The sequence below is a fragment of the Chaetomium tenue genome, assembly GCF_020726465.1.
Source record: "Chaetomium tenue strain MPI-SDFR-AT-0079 chromosome Unknown F5144scaffold_1, whole genome shotgun sequence".
NCBI classification, from domain to species: domain Eukaryota; kingdom Fungi; phylum Ascomycota; class Sordariomycetes; order Sordariales; family Chaetomiaceae; genus Chaetomium; species Chaetomium tenue.
The window spans coordinates 2,612,566-2,630,487 of record NW_027117329.1 but is presented as its reverse complement, the minus strand read 5'-3'; the positions used below and the strand labels follow the sequence as shown (position 1 = coordinate 2,630,487).

Below are 17,922 nucleotides of genomic sequence, written 5' to 3'. Positions count from 1 at the left end.
GAAAGCCCAGGTGTTTCTATGATGAAACTCCCTCCTTTTGGACCTTCCAAACTCTCCCTTCGGGGCTTAAGTGGTTTGGCTGCGATAGAAGGCTGGGAGCATGAAATAAGCGTTCGGCACACCGACCTTGTTACTCATCGGACGCAATGATGGCATCTCTGATTAATCGAATGCGAAGGACCTTGTGGACGACCAAGTGGCCGCGTTCCACCAGGGAAAACCACTGGGCACCACGGCGGGGCTAGGATCGTGGAAGAAGGCATTGTCCCCAAGTGGTGGCTGTCTCACCCACCTCCCGCCGCGTATTTTTATCCAGATATTTTATTTGATAGACCTTGAAACACGTATTCCATGTGCTACCGCGATTGCGAATGTGTGACGTTGGGTGGATGATGGTAGCCAATTTATTTGTTACGGTATGATATCTGTTGGTAAATTCGGAATTGCCCTGCCAGCTGCTGTATGGCGATGAAGCAGATTGTGCACAAATACAAATGACACCATTAAGCGACCAAACTTGTTACCGAGGATCGAACCTCGTAGTATTGGTCCATCTCTTGATCTCAACGTTGGACAAGCAAATAGTTTGACATTGTACTCACAAATGGATGAACAGCGTTTCGTGAAATTGCCTTCTCCACGGCCCGCCAAGCCGTGTGTGTCTGTCCTTGCCCGCGGCACTTTCCTTTGACATGGGTGCCTCGCCCGACCCCTGTTTAGGCCTTGGGCAGGCCGCAGATTGAGACTCCAGCGCCGCCTTCTGCATTTGGCCCGACAAGAGCCACGACCCCAAGAACCTATCAGCTTTCTAGACAGCGCGCGACTTGGCTTACCTGTAGCGCAGGCCGAACGCCGCCCGCTGCCCGATCGTGACCTCATCCACGCCTCGTCTCGCATCCAACGCTCGCGCAGCCCACCAGTATTGTTCAACTCGTTGAACAGGAATCCGTGCCGAGTGCCCCGGAATAATTTGCCCCAGTGCCCGCCACCAAAGTCGAAGTCAATTCGACGAACCCAGCGCCCTATAGCCCGAGAGCCCGAGAGCCCGAGAGTCCGGGTTTGCCAACAACAACCCCGCGTGGCCTTTGGTTGCCCGACAACTCAACTTGGTGGTCATGGCGAGCTCGTTCGAGAAGTCGGTGAAGGGGGCGACCAAAGTGAAGGTATATCGCTCGTTATCCAGTTCGAGGCGGCCCTCTTGCTAACCAAGACCGATGTTTCCAGGCCGCGCCCCCCAAGACGAAATACATCGAACATATCCTGGTCGCAACGCACGCCGGCGAGGCAGGCGTCGGAGAAGTATTCAGGGCGTTGCAGTATCGCCTCCGCGATGCGACATGGACCGTGGCCTTCAAAAGTTTGATCACAGTCCACCTGATGATCCGCGAAGGCTCGCCGGATGTGACACTGGCCTACCTCGCTAAGCACAGGAATATGTTGGCCGTGAGCATGTTCTCCGACGGTCAGTTATGGACGATCCTCTCAACATTGGCACCAGCTGACCCCAATCTGCAGCCCAAACCCAAGGCCGGAACATCCGCCACTATGCGAACTATCTTTCCGAACGATCGCGCGCCTTCCGGGAGACCAAGATTGACTGGGTGCGAGCCAAAGAATCCCGATTAGAGAAGCTTTCGGTGGACAAGGGGTTGCTACGCGAGACGGAGACTGTCCAACATCAGCTCACCGCTCTGCTCAAGTGTGATGTGATGGAGAATGAGCCGGAAAACGAAATCACCATCACCGTCTTCCGGCTCCTAGTACTGGACCTTTTGTCCCTCTTTCAAGCCCTGAACCAAGCGCTGATCAACATTCTCGGTGAGCCTCTCCAGAACAGCTTGTAGTTACTACCCGCTAATCGGTTGACAGGCCGTTTCTTTGAATTGTCCAAAACGGACGCTGAGAGGGCTATGGGCATCTACCGTTTGTTTACGAGGCAAACGGACTATGTTGTGCAGTACCTCAGTGTCGCCAGGCAATACGAACACCACACAAGAGTGGAGGTCCCCAAGCTAAAGCACGCGCCGGTGAACCTAGGGCGTCAGCTTGAGGAGTATTTGAAGGACCCCGATTTCGAGGTCCATAGGAGGCAATACCTGGCTGAACTAGAGGCTAAGAAGTCGAAGGCCGGGTCATCAGGGGCTAAGTCGATCAAATTTGACTTGGCGAAACCCGCCTCAAGCGCGAGCACCAGCGCAAACGCAAACGAACAGCTGCCGCCGCCGCCTGCCAAAGCAGAGCCGGCGAAGGGTCCGGATGGCGACCTAATCGACTTCTTCGAATCCATTGAACAGAACCAAACGCCCATGGTTGTGCAGCCCCAACCGCAGCCCCAGCCGCAGCAGGGCCAGCAACCTCAACCGCAAACGCAGATGCAGATGGGCATGTCACCCTGGGGCCCGGCACCATTCCAACCACAACAGCTTCCTCAGCTTCAAACCGGCTTTGCCCCCCAGCCAACTGGGTTCCAGACCGGTGCTACGTTTCAACAGCAGGGTCAGCCCACCTTTTCTCCCACCCAGCAGGCTCCTCAGCAGATGCAACCCGCTTTCACCGGGGCCGGCTTCGGGGGGTTTTCCCCCCAACCCCAACCCCAGCCTGGCTTCCAACCCAACTCCCTCTCCCCGATCCCACAGAACACGGCTGCCAACTTTCAGAGCACTGCGGCACCTGCCTTCCAGGGCCTCCAGGCTCCACAGCAGACTACAAACCCATTCCGTCAGTCTATGCTCATGAACCAGCAGACAGGCGCGCCTTTCGCGCCGGCGCCAGCACCAGTGAATACCCAACAGCGCCCCGCCACAAGCCAGTCCACCAACCCGTTTGCCCGCTCATCACCCCAAGCCTCCCAGCCATTCGGTACCCCGGCGTCAAACTCTCCTTTCCAGTCCCAACCTCCCCAGCAGCCGCCAACAACAACCACTGCACCCTTGCAGCCCCTTCAGACCGGGACCAACCCGTTTGCCAAAAACTTTGGAGCTGCCCAGCCGGCTCAAGCCACCCAGCAGGAACGGCCCGTCACGGCGGGCGGTATCTTGTCTCAGCCCACCGGGAGCACGAACCCGTTCCGACAGGGTGCCTTCGTCAACCACACCACCGGCATGGGCTGGCAGCATAATCAGCAGCCGATAGGGGGCGGGCTAGACCAGCTGGAGACGATTCAAGTCTTCCCACGGCCGGCGCAACAGACTCCTTGGCATCAGTAGGGGGTGGTCGTCTACCTGAATCGGAGCTAGCATCTTGAGGAAAGGCGAAGTCGGAGCGAGGGGCAGAGTTCCGTTTTGAGGGGTACTCAGTGCCATTCGTTTAGCATCTAGCGTGGCGTTGTTCATAGGTTTGTGTTGTTTTTTTCCGGCGAGGTCTTTTGTTTTGCAGGCGGGAATCAGGCACCTGTCTTCCTATATCTTGGTTGGATTGGAACGTGGAAGACCTACTACAAGTAGTGTTTATTTCTATGCCGCTTTGAAAGCTAAGGTTTTCTTCTGCTTGTTGTTCAACATAGTTAGCTGGAATCTAGAAGGGGTGGGAGCGGTCTCAAACAGGGTGACTTGGCCAAGTGTGTGTACCTAGTTGTAAATTTAATATTTGGTCTTGGAACCCGCACCAAAGCAGTCCACTGTCCACGACAACAGTGACGCATGGGAGTTGCTGAACCCGCCACTTTGACCAAACTAACCTAGGAGCTGCCGCTCCGTGTCTATATTACTCGTGATTTAACCTGCCATTTGTCCCTTTTTTCCAGATTCCACTCCTGGTTCCCATGAGAACGCCCAAACGCTATGCATAAACAAAACAGAAAAATGGCAATTGCAACACCCCCCTTAGTCCACCTCCATCCTATCACCCACGGCAGCAATCCCCGCGCTCATGCTCGCCACCTCCCCAGCAGACAACCCAATCCCCGCCTCCTTTTCGTCCTCGATAAACACCCCCAACCCGGCAAACGCTTCAAACATAGCCCTTGTCGTGTACTCGTCAAAGTTATACCCACCCGTAACGTGGCCCGGGTCGCCCTTGTACTTCTCAATCGCCGGGTGCGTAAGCCCCTCATGCACCTTGTACCTGCTCGGCACGAAGTCCATCCCCCCAAACGGATCGTACGGCCCCTCCGGCGGAGGCGGCTTCTTCTTCTCCTTCAACCCGCGGATCGACAACCTCCCCACATCCGCCGCCGCCGACGACGCCGCCGCCGCAGAAGCCGCCGTATTAACCGCGGCCTCAACCGCCCGGGCGGCCGCCGCATGCCCGCGCCTCTTCAACTGCACCCGCTGCGCACCCCCGCCACCACCCACACCGCCCGTCTGGCCCTGCGCCAGACTATCCAACTCCGCCTCGCGATTCCGCACCCGTTCCAACTTCTCCTCCTCCGCCTCCCGCAGCGCCTCCACGCGGCGCTGGCGCGCGGCCTCCCGCTCCGCGGCCAGCCGCCGCCGCGACTGCTCGTCGGCCTCCTTGCCCGCGCGCCGGTTGCGCTCGATGTCGGCCTTGTGCTCGGCCTCCCACTGCTGCAGCGTGGCCTCGGCGGCGCGCCGCTCCGCGTCGCTGCCCGACACCAGGTCGAACGTCAGGTCCTCCACCATCTGCAGGTAGTTGTTGAAGTCGCGCAGCGTTTCGAAGTCGTCTTCGGCTTGGTTGAACACGGCCGCGACGCGCCGCCGGATGTCGACTTCGCGCTCGACGGACAGGTCGCCGAAGAAGGCGCTGCGGAAACCGCGCCGGCGGAGCGTGCGGTGGCAGCCCGCGTAGGGGCATTGGTTGGGGCCGTCGTTGAAGAGCCGGTTGACGCAATTCGAGCACATCGAGTGGTAGCATTCGGGGTTGATGAGGAATTCCATGTCTTTGTTGAGGTAGCGGATGGTTTTGCAGACCGGGCACATGTCCTCGGTGCTGATGGTTGGGAGGGCGGAGGCTGGTTTTCGTGACATTGTGGCGGTTGTTGGGGTTGGGGAACGGTAGGGTGGGAGGCGGGTGGTTCGAGAGGGGAAGGTTGGTTTTTGTATGGATGTAGTAACTGCGAATTTTATGGTGGTAGAGGGTGGTTGCTCGCTTTCGAATTTGTAATCCCCAGGCTTGATCGCGATTCGGTCGCAATTGTTGGAGATGGTGGTTGTCGGCCCAAGGCTAGCTCGCTGTGTTTCGCCAAGCATAACTTATCCCTGCCGCGTTATGCAAGGCTGTATGTGCGTGGGGCAAGCTGCGGGGTGGAGGGGCCGGAAGCAGTGCCCCACCATGCCGGGAGCTCTGGGTTTACTTTCCATGAACTTCTCTCGGCTCCTGACGACATACAAATCACTAAATCGTCGCTGTCTATAGCTATCACAGGACTTGAAATCGAGTTCTGACATACATAGCAAATATGGCTGACAACGGTATGCTACCTCTCTTTTGTTCACCCTTTCCAGCCAACTTTTCCTTCCGTTTTAGAGCTCCAGTTCTTCTCTCAAAGCACAAGCTGGGACTCGACCCCCCGGCGGACAGGAACAAGGGAACTAACATGCACATCTTTTCTCACAGAACCAACTCCTGCCGAGCAGGCCGCGGCCCGCGCAAAGGAACAAGCAGAGCAGGACGCTCTCCCTTACAAATGGACCCAGACCATCGGCGATCTCGACATCACCTTCACAGTGCCGGGCAACTTCAAGGGGCGTGATCTAGTGGTGGACATCAAGAAGGAGAGCATCTCAGCCGGGATCAAGGGACAAGAACATATTATCAAAGTCCGTTCTGCCCTCCCCTTCTTCATTTTCCCCATCCCCTGACACATCTTCTAACCTTCCTCCCCCCAACAACAGGGCACCCTCCCCCACGCGATCCGGCCCGACGACAGCACCTGGACCCTCTCCACCGCCCCGGACAACACCAAACTCGTCGAGATCCACCTGGACAAGATCAACAAGATGGAGTGGTGGGCGCACGTGGTGACGACGGCGCCGCGGATCGACGTGAGCAAGATCGTGCCCGAGAACAGCAGCCTGTCGGACCTGGACGGCGAGACGCGCGGCATGGTGGAGAAGATGATGTTCGACCAGCGCCAGAAGGAGATGGGCCTGCCGACCAGCGACGAGCAGAAGAAGGCGGACATCCTGAAGAAGTTCCAGGAGCAGCACCCCGAGATGGACTTTAGCAAGGCCAAGATTAGTTGAGGTTGGAATGTTATATGTGCATTTTCTTTTTTCATTGTTTTTCTTTTTGTTGTTGGCTGTTGGTGGTGAGGACTTTCGACGTGTGATGAGACGAGGACGGACGGAGGGGAGAGGTTCGTGAACTCGAGGACACAAAACACACATGGGAACGAACACGAATTTTATTGCTCTACGACGTTTACAGCGGGAAGGAATGTGAGGGGTGAAACGAAGAGCCAGGACCGCGAGATATTGTTGTTGCCAAGGTCGAGGCGTCAGAGAGCCCATCAGTGTTGTTCTTGGAATCGCCAGTAATGGAATGTAGATGGAGAGCTACAGACCATCAATTGTCAGACAATTAAGCGTTCCGGTGTTTGTCACCAACTTGGTGGTAATGCGGGATCTGTTATGCTGACATAACATACGGGGGGGTATTCGTTATGGGGATGGGACAGAAAGAAGTTTGAACGGTGTCTAGTTCAACACGAAACGTCATAGAAAATGGAACGCTCATATAGCTCGATTTACATCGACCACGTAACCGCCTCATGCCTCCCAAGCTATTGTAGCTTAGTCAACCGGGCGGCTTTGAACTTGCTCTGCCGTTTAGGTCCGCCTAGTTCCTCGTCGAGAGGGACGAGACCCGTCTCATCGTCGACGTTGCCGCCCTGATTCCTAATCAGTTGGTTCCGCAAACGGCTGTACTCAAGCGCAGCAGCTTCGTACAGAGTGGCTTCTTCTAAGCCATCCGGTTCTGCCGTTACTATGGTAGGCCGCTCAGCGACTGTGTGTGCCATAATTTCTTCTGGCGGGGCCGGATCGGTTGGGCGGTCGAAGCCGCCCATGCTAAAGTTGCTGGGAAGTTGGTGCGGACCAGGAGGAAGCTTGGCTGCGGGAAGGTGCGAGGAAGACGCGGCGGTAGGCCTATCCTTCTTGAACCTTGATACTCGTTTCGGTGGTTCCTCAGGGTCCTTGAGCGTCTCCCCTTCTGCGACCTTCTCTACGATACCACCAACGGGTCTGGTATCCGGCAACGCAGGGTCGGGAGCGATGTCTAGCTGGGGCGCGAAACTAACGCTCTTCTTTCCTTTCGATTCAGTAGGCGTGGACGCAGGCGCCGGTCCAGTTGACAGAGCTGGTTCGCTAACCACCGCTATCCGCCCTATGCCCTCGTCCAGCTTCTCGGGTTTGGTTTCTGACCCGCCGACTGTGAAGGCAGACTGCTTGCTGAGACGCTTCTCGAGCTCCTGCATGCGCTTCATGTAGTCGGAAGTGACGACTTTGCGTTTGGACCGTCCAAGCTCATCCTCGGCATCGTCGTCTGTCTCTTCGTCGTCGAATTCATCGTCAGACCCTATCCAATCCATATCGTCCTCGTCGCCGGAATAGTCCTCTTCCAACTGGAGCTCGGCCACAACCGGTCCAATTTCCGACATGCCATATTCGAGCATCTCCCGGCGCAGTTTGCTCTCCTCTGCCGACTCGTTATCCGGAATGACAGCCGACGACAAATCTATCGCTTCCTGCTCCTTGGCCTTTTGCATGAGCCGTTCGAGATCCTGAGCCGCTTTCGACTGGGCAGCCTCAACCTCATCGCCGCTCTTGGTGTCCTCCGCGAAGGACACAGACTTTTTGCGAGTGACAGGCTTGTCGTCAGGAGCGCTTTTTGTGGTGCTGCTCGCGCTTGCTGTAGGGCCGGCGGCAGCTTCCTTTTTTGTCCCATCCTCTTTTGGATCAAGCCCCAAGGCCTCCAGGGTCTTCGACAGCGCCGCTTCGGCATCAGCAAGATCCTCCTCTTGAATCCCCGCCTTTTTCAACGCCTCGCTGATTTTCGGCTCGGCATCCGCGCCACCCTGCAACCGGAAGTTGACCACGTTGTCGTCCTCGTCCAGCTCCTCGATAATGTCGGTGAAAGGCAAGCCGCTCTCCTCGTCAGTGCCGGCATTAGGATGCGCGACGACCGCCGCCGCCGCAAGCCTGTTCTCCTCGGTCTCGAGAGATTTGGATAAGGTGTTGATGTTCTGCTCGACATAGTCCAGGCGCCGCGACAGCACGTTGACGATTTGTTCGGGTGCTTTGAGGTCATGCTTTCCCATGATCTCGTTGATTTCTTTTTTGGTCAGCCGCGGACTATCAAAGTCGCGGCGGATGCGGCGGAGCTGTTCATGGGGAGGCGTGTCGCTGGGCAGCTGCTCGACCTCCTCCTTGAGCGCCGAGTAATCGAGATACCATTGCTGCCAGTGCGTCAGGGACGCCCGCAGCTGGTTGACTTTGCCCTCGAGCTGCTGCACATGACGGTCAAGGTCGGAAAGGTGATCGATTGGTTGAGCCATGGTGGCGGAGAAGATGTTGTTGAAAGAAAGAAAGGCGGGAGAAATTTCGGCAAGGATCTGAAGGTCTCAACGCTTTGATTTCCTTACGTAATGAGGACAGTGTGAAAGCGGGTTCTGGGTAAAGTAAAATACATGGTACAGATGTCATGAAATCATTAAGTACTTCATGTCCAACCCATAAGATTAACGTTAACGTTATGTATTATAGTTACATGGAGTTAAATAGATTCCCGCGCTCGCCTCGCTATGCAATGCCCTTCCTTTCCCCCTTTGTACAAACCAAGCTGACCCGTTTCCAAAGTATGGCGCAGCTAAACCGAAATTAAAGTAAAACCCCGCGGGAACCCAACCGGAACGTAACAGTAAATAAACATAAAACAAACAAAAATCCAAGTCTAGATTATAGCTCTGTAGATTGGAGTAAAGGGGGATCTGGTTTCGCTGGGTATCGAACGCATGAAACAGCAAGCAAAACCGGCCCCGACAGCGCGGAACGCATGAGTGTGCATGGCTGGGCCGGTTTCATATCAACCGGCCCGGGCCGCAAAAGGCTGGTACGCTCGTTACCAGCCCTGAAGCATTATCTTGGCGAACTGGATCGGACGGCACAATGGCCGGGCCGCCGGGCAGGCTTTAATAACCCGGCCGGGGCCGAATGCGTTTGCCATCCAAGAACTGCTGGCTCTTGGGTTCGTAATAAGGGTTGCTGGGAGTCTGTTCCCTCTTCCTTTGCTCGAACGCTGCTCGCTCTTCATCATCTAGGGCGAAAGCTTTCTTCAGCCATCCGAACGCGCTGCGCTTCTTCTTCACCGACTTGCCCGTCTGGCCGGTCATCGAGGTGTCGGTACTCATTATGCTCATCCCCATCCTCGAGGGGGCGTGTCTCGGAGGAGGGGGGAAATGATGAGGGCCCACGGTCCCAGCGGTGTGTGGCCTTTGCTGTAACGGCGAGTAGGGGCTGGCCTGGACGGGGCGGAAAAACTGCCTCTCAGAATGTGGCGAGGGTATCATCCCTGGATGAATGAAGGGCGGTGAGAAATCTGCAAGAGGCGAGTTGACCGATGCCATCGAGTTGACGGGTGGGCGCTCCATGTCGGATCCGTATGCCGAATCCGGCGCCTGGTAACCCCGCGGGGCTGCGTGCAACGGTCTTTCGGCCGCGTTTGGGTGAGGAACCTGTATTGATTCCGGAGGGCTGGTCTTCAGCGAGATGCGTTGCCTGAGGGACGTCCTCTGTGTTGTCACCACCTCAGGATCCTGTGGGATAACCAGTTCGGGGGCCTGTGCCGGGTCTGGTCCAGGCCTTGATCGCGATTCCGGTCTTTGACTTAACCTGGTACCAGTCCTGGGATCCGTCTTGGATCCAATCTCAACGACTCTTAGCCGGTGTACTTGCGGTTTCGATATCACATGTTCCATCCGTGGTTTGATGGGTTCGAGCGTTAGCTGTGCTGTAGACTCGACCGAAGAAGCTGAAGAATCGACCCTTTGCCTTTGAGTTTCTGAGCTTTCTGGGGTCGTCTTGGGCCACTCATCAATAATACGGGGCGAGGGTTGTGGCGATGGGGGCTGAGGTGTGTATGTTCTAGGTTGTAAGAGATAGAATGTGGCTTCCTCTCCCTCGTCGTCTTCCTTGGGCACTTCAAGCTTGGGCAAGTCTGCCAACATTGATGGCCTTTTAGAAAGCCGACGTGGGTCTCGGGCGGGAGGTGACTGGGGCGGCAGTTCACTAGGCGTTTCAGGGGGTGACTCCTCGGGGGGTGGCGACCTCGAAGTTACCATCAGGACTGACTGCCGCGTAGCCGCATCTGCACCCGCCTCGTTCCGGGCGGCCGTGTCGTCTTCCTTGGGGGCATGCAACTCGGCCATCAGCTGGGTCTCGGTGTCGATGGTTAAGGCGACCGTCTGTATTGCGCTGAGCCGTAACGAAAGCCTGGGAGGCGAATTTGGAATCTTCCTAGGTGGTGGCGAGGTTGGAGGGGTCGTGATCGACGACGCATCAGATGGCCTAGGGCTATGAGTGGGGGAAGAGTATGGCTTCACGCTGAACTGTTCGGTCGGTTAGTGGCCGCTTCACCCCCTAGGCAAATTCTTGAGTCGACCTACCCTAGTCTTTCGGCTCACTTCGCCCGCCCTCCGCTCCATCTCGGAGACGATATCGGTCAGCCTGACAATCAGCGCGTTCAGGGAGCTTCCTTTGGCTTGCAGGTCCATAAACGCGTTGAACCACCCATCCGTGTTTCCCTTCATGGCGTCAAAGATGTCAATCACATCCGGGCGATCCCGTCGCCAGCTCCCATGCTGCTGCTCTGCAAGGTAGATGGTAAACTCCCTGGTTGCCGCGAGCCCCTCGGCGAGGTCATGGGTCGTTTGTTTGAGCGCAACCTGAGTCCGAGCTAAAATATGCTCGATCTTCTGGTTCCCGTCGAGGATCTGCATGCGAAAATTTCTATCTTCCAGCATCTTCTCAAAGACGCCGATATTGTCCATGGGGAGCTTCAAGTGCTTGATCCGGTCCTCCATATCCTTGGTGGCAAGGTCCATATCTTCGAGCGTCGTCTCCAGAAACTCGTCCACCTCGTCGATATGGCCTTGCAGAATGGAAACAACCAGGATCTGGCTATTGGCCATGCCATGAAGTAGCAAGTACACGCCAAATGAGATCTGGGCCAGCAGTCTGCAAAGCTCGTGTGTCCTCTGGCCTGCCCGGCCGCGCCACAGGGCTGTCGGGGGCGGGTCGGACCGGCCCCCGTCCAGGAGCTCCTCGCGCCTCGCCTTGGCATCGCCGGTTCGTAGTTTTGGTTTCACGGCCGCGCCTTGCGTAGCTTCCATCAAGGATTCTGCAAAGGCCTGTTGCATAGATGGGATGGGGTGTTGAGGAGCGGGAGCCGGCTGGGGGACATTCTGTTTCGGCCGAGTATCAACCTCGAGGCCAGCTCCCGATTCCATGTCGTCTTCCTCCTCAACGTCGGGCAAAAACACAATAGGCAGCTGCACGTCGGAAAAGCGTGACGACGCGTGCTGCGGGAAAGCCATGGCGGAGGTGTTGAGGGGGTTCTCCGAGCCAGTATCGAGGGTTCCGGGGGATCGGCTGTGATTCGCCGCAGATCACGGCGGAGATCGGCAGGAACTTGTCGTACAAGCGGAGGGGCGGCTCGCCGGTGGGCCCTAAGCTCGTGCGTCCCTGCGGGCTCCCGCGGTAAAAGAAGATTCGTACAAGAGGACGGTGCGAGTGACAGACGATGGACAGGTCGGAAACAAAGCGAATATATATCTAAACCTAGGGGACGGCGGGAATGTCAAGATGTCGAACGGGGGCGCCTGTCACGGATGGGCCCCGGGATGAAACATAACGGTGACGGACGGACCCCAAAGGCTGGTGGTGGACGAAGTAAGGACAGGGCGTAGGGGGCACTGGAAACAGGAAACACCACACCGGGTTCCGAATTTTTAAGCACGGGATCCCGGCTCTCTGTTGTTCTGGGTGTCCTGGGCAAGGGTTTCTTTCTTCGTCGAGCGCGATGCGAGTTTCGTGAGGCTGAGTTTTGGAGTCTCCAGCGACGGTGGTAGGGACCTGTATCAGCGGGTCACACCAAGCCGGTTTGAGCGTGTCGCTGTTTCGAGTCGTGGCCGATCCGATGGGGGTCGAGCTGTCGAGACGGGAAAATGGTAACCCAGCAGGTGGATCCCGAAGTCGTCTTGCAAGGTGCTGCTGCTGCGACTGCTGCGGTGGAAGGATCGAGCAAACGCGGGCAGCACGACAGCTCCCGTCGCAGGCTGGTTGAAGAGGAGAAGATCGGGATCTCAAGAAGAGGGACCTCCTGGCGGGAGAAGTGACAAAATCAGAGATGTGCTCCACTTGGGACGATTGGGCGGGTTGGCGCTGGCGAGCGGTTCCTGGAAAACCAGGGAAGTGCCCTGCAGTCACCCCACAGTGCCCTGCAAATCCACTCTCCATTTGCAGAAATAGCGTTGCGTTGTTGCCAGGGTCTCCAATAGCTGGGTGCCATCCGAGCAAGTCAAAGGGGCTCGTTTCTTCGTGTGAATTGCATGTTTCTGCAGGCCTGGACTCGTCATCCAATCTTCAGCCAATCCAGGAGCTGGCCGAGAGACGACCTGCCGATTGTTGCCCCTCTCCCTCCCGAGAGCAGAACCTGGGTATGCACCATCGCCAATACGGCTGCGGATATTGAATTCGGGATATGACTTTGCGCATTCCCGTCTTCTAGACGCGCCTCGGCACACCCCTTCCGCTGTCATGTGGAATCTTCGCCATCTTTATTTCAACTGCCCGCACCGCTTGCCCACCCCTAACCAACTCCATAAGGTGCGATGAGACACGAGACGACGATCCATGGTGCCAACAAAGAGTGTTGGCCACGCCGAAAGAGTGTTGTTTCTGCAGACACCCTGCACATTGGGGGCGAGTTGGTGGTCAAGATCCAGATGCGGACAGGGTGCCTGCAGCCCCCTGCCACTCGGGGCCAGAACCGAATGGGTCTCAAAAACCCCCCGGTAGGTCAGTGTGCGCTGCAATGAACACACAGTGTGCCGCATTCAGTGACCTCTTTCCGAAAGTCATCTTGGACCGACACCTCCTTGCCAACCCGGGCTATTTCCATGGGTCAAATATCGCGTTTTCACCTTCGCATTTGATCTTCACCGTGGCCTTTTGTCGAGCACATGTACATACCTATTTCATCCGAAGTTTCCAGGTTGCAAACTCGGGCTCAGACCCCATACGCGAAATTCCAGATCGATGCCGGCTCTGAGTGAGTGTTGAAGGATGTCCACCATGTCCTCGCTTATCTCAACCGCCCATCTCACCTCATCAGAACAATGAGGGAGGATGGCATTTTTTCAAAGACGATTGGCCGCCCTGCGCTTCCCATCAGCCGCCGCCAGCCTCCATGAGGCGCCAATATTACAGACCCCGCTCGTCAGTCACTACCGAGTATTTGGCCGGCGCTGGAGCGCACCAGTACCACGCCGCTGGTAACGGTGGCATGGCATCCCGGGTTGCCGTATTCGAGGGTCCAAACCACGTTAGAGTTCAAAATATGCATGTGCATGACTTCCATCCAGGTCAAGGTTTGTATTTACATACGAACACAATGCTAGGTGGACTGAAACAGGTGGAGCTGGTCTCAGGTGAATCGAACCATCAAACGAGTGCAACGCGAACGGCTTCGACTCGATCTGTTGAGTGTGCAAAAGCCGAGGCGAGGCGTGTTGCGGCGTTGGCTACCGAATCGGGCTTCAACCCGCACGAGGTGGTCGAGGCGCAGGGCTCCCGTGGCTCTCAAGCTCCTTTCATAAAAGGACGCCAAGACCAGGGTCCATCCGTCCTTCGAACCTCTGTCGCTTTCGCATTTCTTTTTCATTTTTTGGACGACACTTCGTGGGTTCTTCTTTTGTTGACTGCCTACGCAGGAGGGCCCCGCCAGCGCGTGCCCGCCAGAGTGATCCAGTGATCCAGTGATACGCGAAACTGCGATCGGCAAGATGGCTGGACAAGCATTCAAATTTGGCACTGGCCTTTGGGACCCTACCCATCGGTTCGAAACTTCGTGGCTGCTATCGCCGTGGGTGCTCTTCTTCTGCCGAGCTCTTATCGTAAGCTTCCTTTCCCTAGCAGAGCTTCCATGCCCAACCCAGCCAGATATATCCAATACAGAAAGAAAGAAGAAACCCATCCCTAACTCGCGTCTCCTCGCTCTCTCCGTGTAGTCCCTCTATGCCTTCACCACCCTCATCTTCGTGCTGGCGTGGCAATGCGTCCACGCCGAAACGGGCTGCGTGGCGTCCCAAGCCTCCTTCAGCTTCTTCACCAGCCTGACCTACTGGGGTCTCGGCTTCTACTTCCTCGTCGCCGCCATCCACACCTTCACCTACGCGCGGACGGGCGTCGCGCTCCTCGACCGCTTCCCCCGACCCCTCCAAGCGCTCCACTCCGCCTTCTACACCACGGTCGTCGTCTACCCCTTCATCGTGACCATCGTCTACTGGGGCGTGCTCTTCTCGGGCCCCTGGTTCGCCGAGGTGTACTCCGGGTGGAGCAACGTGTCGCAGCACGCGCTCAACAGCGCCTTCGCGCTCTTCGAGCTGGTCGTCCCGCGCACCGACCCGCCCCCGCCCCTGCACATGCTCTGGCTCATCCTTGTCCTCGCCCTCTACCTCGCCGTCGCCTACATCACCTACGCCGACAAGGGCTTCTACCCGTACAGCTTCCTCGACCCACGCGAGCAGGGTTCGTTGGTGGCGGCGTATGTCTTTGGGATTGCCGTGGGGTGCCTTATTGTGTTTGGCGTCGTTTGGGGCTTGATTTGGCTGCGCAGGTATGTCACGGAGACGAGGCTGGGGAAGCAGGGGAAGTTTGCGAAGGCGGGACGTGATTTGAGCGCGGCGGGGGACATGGAGATGGCGAAACCGCATGCGTAAGCGAGTCAGGCTCTCCATGTCTTCCTTGGGTTCTCTATTTCCGTTTTGGTATGTCTCGGTGACCGCAGGGTTGGCGTTGGTGATGGTGTAGTATGGAAAGCCATTGGTTGTATGCTGTGGGAGGATATACCCTTAGTTTGTGTGGTTGGTTTGGACGTGTTATCTGTCTCATGGCGGACACCACCAGTATAAATAGTAGTTAATCTGACGGTTCCGTAATCTACCAACATTTGCATAAGTGTGAATGCTTCCACAGGGTCAGTGGTGCATGTGTGTAGAAATACATATTGCCGCCAGCTAATGAAACCAAATAATCCCAACCCTTCTATCAACATTGCCAAAATGACAGGATGCATACATATACAATCCTCTTAGATATATACATTACAACGCCAGGCGCTTAGCACTTCAGATTAATTCCCTTGCGCAGCTCCGATTGACGTATCTCAAACATGATCTGGATGCCCACAAACAGCGCCGAGCATGCGGTGACAAGGAACACAAGGCCTGAACAAACACCGTTAGTTAAGGTGGAAAGGAGCAGGGAGGAAAGAAGCAACAAATACCCGAATAATCCCTAAAAATGCCCTTCACGATATTCTCGAGCCCATCCAACCCGACCGCAAAACCAACCAAGTTCGCCGAGATCATCATCAGCACATTCGCCACGCCCCCAACACAGCACAGCATGCGGTAGGCCGTAGGATTGCGCTCCCACTTGCGGCGGGGGAACAACACACCGGCTGCAATCTCGGGCAGGAAAAACACCACAATGAGCCAGCCCCAGATGAGCAGGTTGAGCTTGATGTCGTGCCAGAGCGCAACAAACGTAAACACGACCAGGTAGGTGAGCACGGTGCGGGCGGCGTCGCGGGCGGAGCGGAAGCTGGAGCCGCCGAGGGGGATGTAGATGTAGCGCAGCAGCCAGCGGTAGTAGCTGCGGTGCCAGCCGCGCCAGAAGGATAGGGTCGAGTAGTTGTTGCTGACGCAGCGCAGCATGTTCTCGGGCGGGTCGATGCCGTCGACCAGGCTCCACAGCCGGAAGAAGCGCCAGGGGAGCAGGAGCTTGAGCCAGATGATGTGCAGGTTGAAGTAGGAGAGGAGGGAGATCTGCGCGGGCGTGTACGACGACCAGTCCGGCCGCGACTTGGAGATGGCGCCGACGTAGTCGTAGTGCAGGACCAACTCCATCGCGAGCAGCACCAAGACGAAGCGGATGGCGTACTTGAGCGTGCGGGAGGCGGAGAGCGTGGCCGGCTGGTAGCGCTGCTGCGAGATGTAGTCGTTGAAGGTGATGATGGGGCCGGTGAGGTAGAGCGGCGCGTAGATGGCGTAGGCGAGGTAGTTGCGGAAGGAGAAGTCCTGCGGGGAGGCCGGGGTGGCGATGCGGTCTCGTTCCGAGAGATTGGCGGGGTCAAGTTGTTTCTTCTTGCCGGCGTTAGTGATCGGAAACAGGGCTGTAAGGGGTAAAAGGGGGGGTGGTACCTCGATAGGGCTAGAAGCCCGCCTATCTAAGCTCCAGTAATAGTCCAGGTTGAAGCTGACTAGGCGGAGGACGGTGATATTGAAGAGGATTTCCCAACGGCGCATGAGCCCGCCATGTCGGTCCATCCGCATGCCTAGCTCGACTAGCGCGGGGGTGTACGTCGACAGGGTCTTGGCCGGTGTCCCCGTCAAAAGGAGTGCGATATCACGGAACTTATACCCATTGCACAACTCGTTGGCAAACAAGATGCAGATTCCGAACCCCCACGACACCACCGGCATGTACTTCTTCGGCACCGCCGTCACCAGCCTGTAGTTGATGGCCAGGATAGTGAGGATTTTAGCAGCCGAGAAGCCATGCAGAACCACAAGGAAGAACACGGCAAAGGCGGAGTCGTACGACGTGCGCTGGCGCAGTCTCGCCTCGGCCGCCTCGGGGGCGTTGGCTCTCGCGGTCTTTGCCTCCTGCGGGACGGGATACACGGCATTCCAGACCCTGCGCAGCAGCGGGTGGAAAACCAGCAGAAGGGCCATGTACGGCAGGTTTATCCGGAAGGTGTAGTACTGGGCATCTGACACATCCTATAGACACGGTTCAGCATGCGCTCACACATTTCCATCCCCAGGGGGGAGCTCACGATCTTGCGCCCCGGAATCCAGCCGTCCGCAAGCCGGTTCTTAAACCTGTTGTATCTCGGATCCGATGCTGCCCATTTGTCAACCCCGCGTGCCCCCCCACTCTGCTCGGAGGAGAAGACCTACGCCTCGACACATCATAGGCGACCCAAAACATGTAGGGCACCACGGTCAGGAAGACCAGGTAGTAGAGGTAAAACTCGAGGGACTTCCATTTCGGCGGGTCGACCTGCTTATCGACGACCTTATTGTCATCCTCCCGCTTGTCACTCGCGACCCTGTAAGGCACCGACGACGGCGTTGTGAATCGAGTATCGAGCGTGTCGAGATCGTAGAGACCAGAGAGGAAGGCGAGTAGGCCGGAGCGGCTGCCGCTTTGGCTGCGAGAAGCCATCGTGGAAGAAAATGAACGTGAAGGATCGGGCTGGGCCAGTCTATAACATGCTGGGCCGGGTTTGGTTCGCTATCGTCGCGGAAAACAAGGAGCGGCCGCGGCGGTTTATGAGCGGTTGCGATCTCAGATCACAAAACTCAATCGACCTCCTTTTTTCTGGTGCTCCTCCTCGCTGTTCCTCACTAATCCTCGACGATCGGGGGCCTGCCGCCAGTCAAGGGATCAAGGACACGCAGCGTTGGCGGCGCAGTCGTCGGTCGATACGAAGTTGGGGTTACGGTTCGGCACTGAAACTCGGCGTTGGTGGCCCACGGTGACGAGAGCGGCACGGAGGAGGGGGGCGGAGGCCGGGGACGGAGAGAAGTCGTGTTGGAATTCTCCGGTTTTCGTTGCTACTGTCAACTTCACTGGGCAAAATAATCGCGGTTACTTGCAACTTTTCGACTTCCGCGGCCGAGGCGCAGCTGGCCAGCCAGTCACAGCTGACACAAGCTTTGACACAAGCTTCTTG

General features: G+C 56.9%; 7 protein-coding genes across 7 annotated transcripts; 3 read left to right on the top strand and 4 right to left on the bottom strand.

The window, feature by feature from the left end:
- Positions 1–649: 649 nt before the first annotated feature.
- Positions 650–3,564, top strand: F5144DRAFT_555261 (ANTH domain-containing protein). The gene is made up of 4 exons (XM_066787894.1): positions 650–1,163; positions 1,225–1,462; positions 1,516–1,818; positions 1,870–3,564. The coding sequence occupies exons 1-4, from the start codon at positions 1,116–1,118 to the stop codon at positions 3,204–3,206; spliced, it is 1,926 nt and encodes a 641-aa protein (XP_066648395.1). The 5' UTR covers positions 650–1,115; the 3' UTR covers positions 3,207–3,564.
- On the bottom strand, positions 3,565–5,110 carry F5144DRAFT_555260 (CDK-activating kinase assembly factor MAT1-domain-containing protein). The gene has a single exon (XM_066787893.1). It carries the CDS (start codon positions 4,923–4,925, stop codon positions 3,822–3,824), a length of 1,104 nt encoding a protein of 367 aa, XP_066648394.1. The 5' UTR covers positions 4,926–5,110; the 3' UTR covers positions 3,565–3,821.
- A 246-nt stretch (positions 5,111–5,356) lies between these two features.
- On the top strand, positions 5,357–6,143 carry F5144DRAFT_597586 (HSP20-like chaperone; the record flags this gene model as incomplete). The annotated part of the gene is made up of 3 exons (XM_066790881.1): positions 5,357–5,369; positions 5,515–5,717; positions 5,793–6,143. 3 exons carry the CDS (start codon positions 5,357–5,359, stop codon positions 6,141–6,143), a joined length of 567 nt encoding a protein of 188 aa, XP_066648393.1.
- A 403-nt stretch (positions 6,144–6,546) lies between these two features.
- F5144DRAFT_34033 (Prefoldin subunit-domain-containing protein) lies at positions 6,547–8,489 on the bottom strand. Its single transcript, XM_066784224.1, has one exon. The coding sequence runs from the start codon at positions 8,453–8,455 to the stop codon at positions 6,683–6,685; it is 1,773 nt and encodes a 590-aa protein (XP_066648392.1). The 5' UTR covers positions 8,456–8,489; the 3' UTR covers positions 6,547–6,682.
- Positions 8,490–9,088: 599 nt separating this feature from the next.
- Positions 9,089–11,491, bottom strand: F5144DRAFT_478509 (uncharacterized protein; the record flags this gene model as incomplete). The annotated part of the gene is made up of 2 exons (XM_066785108.1): positions 9,089–10,504; positions 10,562–11,491. The coding sequence occupies 2 exons, from the start codon at positions 11,489–11,491 to the stop codon at positions 9,089–9,091; spliced, it is 2,346 nt and encodes a 781-aa protein (XP_066648391.1).
- A 2,263-nt stretch (positions 11,492–13,754) lies between these two features.
- On the top strand, positions 13,755–15,108 carry F5144DRAFT_555255 (uncharacterized protein). Its single transcript, XM_066787892.1, has 2 exons — positions 13,755–14,071; positions 14,186–15,108. The coding sequence occupies exons 1-2, from the start codon at positions 13,961–13,963 to the stop codon at positions 14,894–14,896; spliced, it is 822 nt and encodes a 273-aa protein (XP_066648390.1). The 5' UTR covers positions 13,755–13,960; the 3' UTR covers positions 14,897–15,108.
- On the bottom strand, positions 15,109–17,905 carry F5144DRAFT_555254 (MBOAT, membrane-bound O-acyltransferase family-domain-containing protein). The gene is made up of 5 exons (XM_066787891.1): positions 17,144–17,905; positions 17,020–17,087; positions 16,382–16,963; positions 15,463–16,321; positions 15,109–15,403 (listed from the first exon to the last, which is right to left on the bottom strand). The coding sequence occupies exons 1-5, from the start codon at positions 17,409–17,411 to the stop codon at positions 15,297–15,299; spliced, it is 1,884 nt and encodes a 627-aa protein (XP_066648389.1). The 5' UTR covers positions 17,412–17,905; the 3' UTR covers positions 15,109–15,296.
- Between the last annotated feature and the right edge of the window lie 17 nt (positions 17,906–17,922).